The 9,464-nt window shown below is 36.3% G+C and overlaps 2 protein-coding genes across 2 annotated transcripts; one reads left to right on the plus strand and one right to left on the minus strand.

The window, feature by feature from the left end:
- Positions 1 to 2,294: 2,294 nt before the first annotated feature.
- LOC112023834 (uncharacterized) lies at positions 2,295 to 4,952 on the minus strand. Its single transcript, XM_024056459.1, has 2 exons — positions 4,923 to 4,952; positions 2,295 to 2,699 (listed from the first exon to the last, which is right to left on the minus strand). Exons 1-2 carry the CDS (start codon positions 4,950 to 4,952, stop codon positions 2,295 to 2,297), a joined length of 435 nt encoding a protein of 144 aa, XP_023912227.1.
- Positions 4,953 to 6,273: 1,321 nt separating this feature from the next.
- LOC112023835 (uncharacterized) lies at positions 6,274 to 7,617 on the plus strand. Its single transcript, XM_024056460.2, has 2 exons — positions 6,274 to 6,345; positions 6,982 to 7,617. The coding sequence occupies exons 1-2, from the start codon at positions 6,274 to 6,276 to the stop codon at positions 7,615 to 7,617; spliced, it is 708 nt and encodes a 235-aa protein (XP_023912228.2).
- Positions 7,618 to 9,464: the final 1,847 nt, after the last annotated feature.

Genomic DNA, 9,464 nt, shown 5'->3' on the forward strand with positions numbered 1-9,464 from the left:
GCTCCGAAGACTCCCTAACATTTAACTCTTCCTTCCTTAATTGTTTTGCCACAAAATACCCAGATTAGACTATATAGCTGCCCTTCTTTGAAAAAGACCATACCAGCACATCTTGTACAACCTGCCTACTTAAAGGGACTTGAAGTATAGCTTCCGCATCAAACTGATGGAACATGGCCGTAATTATTTCTTTATCCCACTAATGATTCTGCCAGTCAACTAAACCAGAGACCCTCCACTCCCAAATCTCCTCCTCAGGTTGGAAAAAAAAAATTTGTTGGCTGGTTTGGCAGCCAGCAATCCTTTAAAACACGAATTGAAGCCCCATTACCTACTGTCCACAAGCATCTTTTCTTGAAAATTGGTTGAGCCGCTAACAAACTCTTCCAAACATAGGAACTATTTTGGCAATTAGTCACTTCAAGAAAATCACACAGCGGAAAATATTTTGCTTTAAAACAGCTGTATACCAGAAAGCTTTTATCTTGCAACAACCTCCAACCCTGTTTTTACTAACATGGCTAAATTAAATGATCTTAAATCTTTGAAACCCATTCCGCCCTCTTTCTTTGGTAGCGTTAAAAGACTCCAACTTTTCCAATGTATTTTCCTCTCCTCCCCAATTTGTCCCCACCAAAATCTAGCACACACAGCGTCCAACTCATAACATAATTTCCCAGGCAACTAAAGAACCCCCATTGTATTCGTGGGGATGAATTGAGCCATTGCTTTTATATGGACCTCCTTGCCAGCCCTAGAAAGCAACTTCCCCTTCCAACCTTGCAACTTTCTCCAAACCCATTCCTTTAGGAAAGCAAAAGTCTTATATTTTCTTCTTCCTATCAAAGTACGCAGCCCCAAATAAGCATCAAATTTCTCCACTTCCTTAACTTTTAATTTTTCAGTTATCCATGCTTTCTACTCCATAGACACATTGCCACTGAAATAGGTAGAAGACTTCTCAAGGTTTATGCATTGGCCCGAAGCTTCAGCATATGGTTATAGGGTATCAAAAACCACCTGCACTTCATCTTTAATAGCTTGACAAAAAATCAAAGAGTCATCAACAAAAAACAAATTAGTAATAGATGGAGCACTCCTACATAATGCCACTCTATGCAACCTCCTTTCAATCTCTACTTTAGCAAGGAGCGAAGTAAAACCTTCAACACATATCAAAAACAGATAAGGGGATAGAGGATCTCGTTGGTGAATACCCCTAGATGGAGTTATATTCCCATAAGCTTTACCAATGATTTGAACTGAAAAGGAAGATGTAGAGACACAACTCATAAACCTATCCACCCAAACCTTCGAAAACCCCAGTTTAATCATCATGCCTTTAGGGAAGCCCTACTCCACCCTGTCATAGGCCTTACTGACATCCAGTTTAAGGGCTAAATCCCCCTTCTTACCCTTCTTTATAATATGCATGGCATGCAAAGTCTCATAGGCTACTAACACATTATCAGCAATAAGGCGTCCAGGTACAAAAGCACTCTGAGTATGGGAAATTAACTGTGGCAAGATCTGCTTCAACCTATTCGCCAATACTTTTGAAATAATTTTATATATCACGTTACATAGGCTAATAGGTCTGAAATCTGCCATTTTCTCCAATTTCTTTACTTTAGGAATCAAAAATATATGAGTATAATTAATATCAGGCACCATATGACCAGTATGAAAAAATCTAACACAGCATCAGTCACCTCATTACCAACAATATGCCAAAATTTTTGATAGAAGAGGGCATTCATATCATTAGGTCCAGGAGCCTTTGTTGGTACCATCTAGAACAATGCTGCTTTAACTTCTTGACTACCATACGACCTGGACAGCACCTCCAACATATCCTCAATCATTCTCTGGTTAATTACATTAAGGCATTCCTCCATTCTGTCACAAGTGCCTGCTTTAAAAATATTCATGAAATAATCAAAAGGCACATTCGTAACCTCATCCACCTCCTCCACCCAAACCCCATTAGCATTCTTGATTCCCTCAATAAAATTCCTTCGCCTTTGTTGGGAAGCCTTGGATTGAAAGAATATAGTATTCCTATCTTCATACTTTAACCATGACACCTGAAACCTTTGACGCCAAAAAATCTCTTGCTTAAGCAATAAATCATCCAACTGTTTACTCAGTAAAAGAAATTCATTTCTGCTTGCTTTAGTCATCTCACTGGCATTCATTAGTTCCAACTTCTTTTGTAATCTTTTAATCTCATTTGTTTCGGGTTTAGTCTTAGAAGAACCCCACGCATGCAAATCAGCCCCACAAATTTGGATTCAGTCCCTCAAACCACTCAAACCCGCGTTACCACGCCCTCTTTCTGTCCACGCCTCAAGCACAGCCGCCTCACAATCATCCCATAACAACCAACACTCCTCAAATTTGAAGCCACCAGCCCCCCTACCCTTAAGCTGCCTATCATTCATGGTTGTTAAAAGAATAAGAAGATGATCAGAAGCATGGCTCAACCAATGGGAAACCGAATTCACCGGAAACTTTTCAGTCCATCCTCTGTTAGCAGTAGCTCTATCCAACCGTTGTTTTATGTGAGCTGAACTTGGCCGCCTGTTTGTCCAAGTGAACTTATGCCCAATAAAACCCAAATCTGTCAACTCACAGTTCTCCAAAGCAACTCGAAAATCCTCAATCTGGTTATAGTAAGGTGCATTGACACTTTGTTTCTTCGATGCATGAGTATAGCATTGAAATAACCAATGCAACACCAAGGACCCTCAAAAAGAGTCCTTAAATGAGATAAAAGTGCCCATGACTTCTGCTTTTCATTTGCCTTCGGCCAACCATAAAACCCTATAAGATGCCACACAAAACCATCGTTTTCCACCACCTTAGCCAAAATATGATTCTCAGAAAAATTAATCACATCCAACATCACCTCCTCCTTCCAAAGAAAAGCCAACCCTCCACCCAAATTTGGCTTTTTCACTATCAATTTATCTTTAAAAGGTACATCACCACAATGCTTCTCAAAGCCACTTCAATCCAACCTTGTTTCCATTAAGAAGCATACATCAGGAGCTTCTTAATAGTTCTTAAATTCATTAATAGTTCTTAAGTTGACCATATCTAAATTTTATAAGTTCAATTAAATTAAGGATCAATAATAAAAAATATTATAATTCTTGGTAAGACTAATTTTACAAAATTAGATTTAACAAATCAGCAATTTAGCATAAATATATCAAAATAATAAAACTATTTTGAATGGAATTGAAAATGAAAGAGAATTAACAATTTCTTTCCTTAAAACATAGAAAATAATTAGATTCTTACTTATAGAGTTTAAGATGTCTAAGTTCAACTCATCAACATTGTCTTAAACAGAACTTAAACATGGTAAATAGCAAATTTCAAGTATTTTTTTTTTTTCAAAATGATATGAAAACTGTGGTTTAAAAAGTATTGTGAAAACACGTGTTTAAAGTACTCATAATGCAAAAAATGTGTTAGGTACTGTATTTATAATAACAATTTTTTTAAAAAGTAAAAAAGCATAATTGTTTGTTTGGTATATGTAGGTATTTTTAAGAAAAAGTGTAAATTTTCTAACATAAACAGTAAAATGTAATTATTTATTTATTCTCTCTTTCCTCTTCGTCCCATCTCTCTCCCTGCAAGTCCAAGCTTGAACAATTCACTGAATCAATGTAAACCCTACTGAATCAAAGCCAAATTACTATTTTTTTAGTTGAGAATACAAGGAAAAAAGCCAAATCCAGAAAAATAATAGGAGAAGACAAGGAAAGAAACCAAACCTAGAAAAATGAAAAACAAGAGAAGACCGAAGCCAAAAAAAAGAAGGAGACAACGTGCAAGAGAGAGAAAAAAAAATAAAATAAATAAAATAAAAGAAAGAGAAGAAGAGTGGCAACGTGCAAGAGAAAGAGGGAAAGAAAAGAAAAAAGTAGGAAAGAAGAAAAAGAAACATTTTGCAAGAGAAAGAAAGAAAAAAGAAAAGTTTGAAGAGAGAAGTTTATGGGTATTATCAAATCCATGAGTCCCAAGCTTTTTTATGTATTTACAAAAATACCATTGAATAATGTTACTTGAAAACTAAAAATTGGTATGGAGAGTTTTTTTAAATACAGTGTTTAAACACCTTAAATTGAAAATTGTGACTCAAACACTCCTAAAAACACACTCTTATTAAACATGTTATTTTTTGGGCCCATAGTTTTTAGTGTTTAAACACTAAAAACTGTTGTTTGGAATGACTTACCAAACAGGCCCCAAAGAGACTAAGCTGCTCCTTTAAAAGCATCCACTATGGTGGTGCTAAAAAGCTATTTTTAGCACCACCATATACAAAAAGAGTGCTACAATGGTGGTGGTATAGGTAAATTTTTTACCTACATTGCTACAGTGCATAGCCATATATGGCTATGCACAGTAGCTAAAAGCTAAAAAAAAAAAATTATTCTACCTCCTATTAAAATATGATTTATTTGTTTCTTTTTTTCTATTTCTTTCACTCAACCCGACCTCTGTCTGAACTCTCTTAACTTTCAACTCTCTCACAACTCTCACCTCTCTCTTTTAACTCTCACCTCTGTCGAGAGTCTCACCGCCGTCGGCCCACCCGAAAACTCAACGTCACTGGCCCACTCCTCCTTCCCACGTTGCCGAAGTCTGAAGCTGACCTACTCCATCGACCCACGCCGTAGACCCATCTCGCCCACACCATTGACCCACGCCGTCCAAGTCTTAAACCAACCTAAGCCTCACGTCTAAAGCTGACCCACCCGTCAACCTACATCGCAGACCCATTTCCCTCACGCCTCAAACCCATTTCACTCATGTCACTAACCCATTTTGCTCACGCCGACAACCCACACCACCCAAGTCCCAAGCCCCATGCCCCAAGTCCGAAGCTGACCTACGCCAACCTGTCTCGCCTTCTCTTCTATCTGACCCATCTCGACTTCTCCGATCTAGCTCGACCTCTCTTCTCTTCTGTCTGACCCACCAAGTCCAAAGCTTGCTTGCTGATCAAGTGAGTTGTCTCTATCTTCTTCATCATGTAATGCTTGGGATTTTTTATTTGGGTAATTGGAATGATAAATTTTTCGTGTCAGTTGGGAATTTTTTGTTTGCAGGGAATTTATGTGTCTGTTTTTAATGTCTTGATGTAAATGTTAGTTTGGGAATTTTCTGTGTGTAGGGAAGGTTACATTTTTTTGGTTTCTGTTTTTGCTTCTTGCTGATTTTCTGTTTTTTTATTCTAATTTATTACAATAAATGTCATGTTGGAAATTGTTTCGGGAATTTTCTAGTTGCAGGGAAGTTTATGTTTGTTGTTTCTAATGTATTAATGTAAATGCTAGTTTGGAAATTTTCTGTGTATAGGGAAGTTTACATTTTTTTTTCTAATTTATTACAGTATTGGTGTTTACTTTTAGTTTGCTTAGAAGTATATATTGTTGTTTATAATTTTACGGAGTCACAACAAGACCTACCATATTACACAGGTATCATAAATGAGGATATTGATATTGACTCACAACTTTTGGAAACATCTCAAAATAATCCTATGTTAGTTTCTAATTGTCCACCTCAAGTTGAGAATGCCTTTTCTACGAAAGGAAAACGGGGCACTAACTTTAGTGTAGAGGAAGATCAAGTCCTACTGTCAGCATAGCTCAATACTAGTGTTGATGCCATACACAGTAATGAACAAATACATAATATATTTCGTCAAAAAATTTGGGAATGCTTCACACAGTACAATACATCTGGTACCACACGTACTAATATCTCCTTGATAAGTCACTGGGCAATGATTAACAAGGAGACAAATAAATTTTGTGGGTGCACGGCTAAAGTTAACGCACAACGTCAAAGTGGTATAACTAAACAAGATAAGGTATAAATTATATTGCAATAGTGTTGACATGCCCATTCGCCAATAGTTTGAAGATACTAATCATGTTATATTTCTTTTAATTTTTTTAGATTACCAATGCAAAGGCTTTGTATAAAGAGACCTTCAAGAAACCCTTTCATCTTGAACATTGTTGGCTCATGTTGAAGGACCAACCAAAGTAGGCCGATCCAAATGAAAGATCGAGAGCAACCATGCCTCCAACTCCATATTGAACATCTATTGGCAAGGGGGATTGTGGGTCTGGACTTGGTGACACTTCCAATTTTGAGAGGCCAATTGGTAGGAAGGCAGAAAAGGCCAACCAAAAGAACAAAGCCACCAGAAAAGATGTAGGGGAATATTTGACCAAGAAAATGAAATTTAGTGAGGAATCACAAGAAAAAGAAAAAGAGATTCTTCGTATCAAAGTGGAGAAGTTGCGCTTGGTAAGTTAAGGGATAAGGAGAGAACCTGATTGGAAGATGAAAATTTTTTTATTAAGAGGCAAAAACTTAGGATTGTGAAGGAAAGAGTCATGATTGAGAGGAAAAAATTTGAGATGCAACATACGTCAGAGGAGGAGAGAATCATGATGAAAGATATAAGTGCCTTGACTGGAGCACAAAAAGCTTTTTATGAACAACTCCAAGAGGAAATCATGGCAAGACAAAGTTCACGTAATTAATGTGTTTGATTGCATTTTGGATGTAGCTTAGGCTTTATGTATTTTGTAATGTTAGGAAAAGGTTGGCACATTTAGATGATGCTTTGGTATAACCATTTTTTTTTATGTAGCTCATGATAGGCCTTCATGTATTTTGGTAATAGCTTATGAAAGGCCTTTATGTATTTTGGTAGTATCTTATGAGAGGTCTTCATGTATTTTAGTAGTGGCTTATGTCACTTGATTTTAATCTTAAACTAAATGTATGTATAAACCTTTAAATTTAGTGTTCATCTTGTTTGTGTTGTGACTTGTGCGTGTGTGCTTGTGGGCGTAATGATTGCTTATGGCACTAAAAGCATGGGTTGGTTATGTTTCTTGCAACTATAGTAATAATTGATTTCCAATTTTCTTGAAGGTTGCATCCATGGATCGCTCTTCGTTTTGCAAGTTGCTTCTTGATGACTCAGATGAGAATGACTTAATCGAAGAAGTTGTCATGGACACATCACAACATAAACGTCGTCACTATATCTGTCGTAATCAGTTGGCAGGCAATGAGAGGCTTTTTCTTAACTACTTTACTCCCACACCAATATATCTGCCCGCTTTATTTCATAGGAGATTTCGGATGAAGCATTCTCTTTTTCTTTGTATTCAATCTAAGGTAGAAGCTCGTGACTCTTACTTTGTCCAAAAAAAAGATAGTGCCAACAAACTTAGTTTATCTTCATTACAAAAGATAACTGCTGCACTTAGAATGCTTGTGTATGGAGTATCAGGTGATTTGAAAGATGAATATGTGCGGATTGGAGACACTACTACATTACAAAGTTTGAAAAAATTTGTTACCGTGGTAATTGATGTTTTCTCTGAGGAATACTTGACAAAGCCAAACAATGAAGACATTGCTAGACTGTTAGCTTATGACGAACGCCAAGGTTTTCCAGATATGTTAGGTTCAATTGATTGCATGCATTGGAAGTGGAAAATTGTCCAGCTACATGGAAAGATCAATATTGTGGTCATATTCGTGAGTCTACTATTATTTTAAAGGTAGTAGCATTAATGATCTTTGGATATGGCATGCATTTTTTGGGTTACATAGGTCAAATAATGATATTAATGTGTTAGAGCGATCTCATATATTTTCTGATCTTGCTAAAGGACATGCTCCTGTAGTACATTACTCAATCAATGGTCATGACTACACACAATGGTATATTACCTTGCTGATGGCATATATCCAAAGTGGGCAACATTTCCAAAAATAATCCCAACTCCACAAGGACAAAAGCAAAAATTATTTGTGCCAGCCCAAGAGGCGTATAATGATCAGCAAAGAATATATTAACCCTTTGTGATGAATTAATCAATTGATTTAGTCAAGTTAATTAATTAATTCAATTAACATGCAAAAAAGCGCGGTAGCACAAACAGTTCACCAACTAAGTAAATATGCACTGAAAATTAAATTAACACGGTGATTTGTTTTCGAATGGAGAAAACCTACAAGGCAAAAACCCCACCAGATGATTTTAAGGTCACCACTCCCGAGAATCCATTATTATCACAACAAGTGGTTACAAGTAAAAGAATCCCAGTACTTTATACCAACCTATAGTTGAACTCTTACCCCAATACCCAATTGGACTTGTTCTGGAGTGACAATCTCTCCTTTCAATGCACGGCTCCCAGTACGTGACTAACCAATAAATGCGCAGATCCCAGTAAGTAACTTAATCACCGACTTGTGAAAGATGTTGGCTGCAAAGTTCTTCAATTCATTACACGATGAAGATCAAAAAGTTCCTTGGTCACAAAACCCTACGGTGTATAAACATAGCAACTTCTTCAAGAGAAAGATGAACTATGGCAAATTCTGTTTCTGGTCACAATTTGCATGAACAACACTTTTCTTCACACTTGCGCAACCCTAGACGACCCTTAAAATAATCTTTATATAAGTTTAGGGTTCTGAAAAAAGAAAGCCCAAACATATACCCAAGAATTGGTTGCAAAACAGAACTGAAAAATCTGTTTTTCATAAACCTCGATAGATAGCTGTCTATCGAGCTAGCTGTCGAGCATCGAGCTTCAGCAACTTTTAAACCTCGATAGATGCTAGCTATCGAGCTTTAAAATCCAGTACTTCCTCACTTGTTTCTTGGATAGACTTGCATAGTTTTAACACTTGAACTTGAAGCCTTGTTCCTTGAAGTATTAAACACATCCTAAGTCTACCCAATTACAAGTAAAGTGCGTTTTGTCAAAGGATTAGCCAATTACATAAAATATTGACACATGTTCCTAACATTGAATCACATATGTCCTAACAATCTCCCTCTTTGGCAATCAGTGACAAAACCACAACAAACAAATGAACATATGACAGAAGTCATAAATTACTCAACTTATACTCACTTGTTAAATACAATAAAATTTATCCTAACACAAACTCTTGAAAGACTTTGCAAGAAGAGAGTTTATGGCAAGAAGAGTTTGACAACCTGTGTTTTTGAAACACTTTAAACAAAACTCATCACAACATCTTAGTGTGAGACAGAAATAATAGATTGCATACAATTAATAAGAAATATGTATATAAAGAGAGAAAAGAAATAACACATGGAGAGATAGGTGAAATAACAGACATCAATATATATATATATATATATATAATCCAAATATAAGTACAATGTATGTCAAATGGTCACAAGACCAGTATACAAAGAAATAATGTATCTAAAATAGAAAGAAAAAAAAAGATACAAAAAAATCCTCACTACATCCCTCATAAACACTCCCCTTAACACAAAATCTCCTATACTAACCCTTCCCCTATAAGTACAACTACTCTCATCTTAAAACTACTCCTTCTTTTTGTCACAAGTGACAAAG

This window comes from Quercus suber, unplaced genomic scaffold, assembly GCF_002906115.3.
Source record: "Quercus suber isolate HL8 unplaced genomic scaffold, Cork oak 2.0 scaffold_22, whole genome shotgun sequence".
Lineage (NCBI taxonomy): Eukaryota > Viridiplantae > Streptophyta > Magnoliopsida > Fagales > Fagaceae > Quercus > Quercus suber.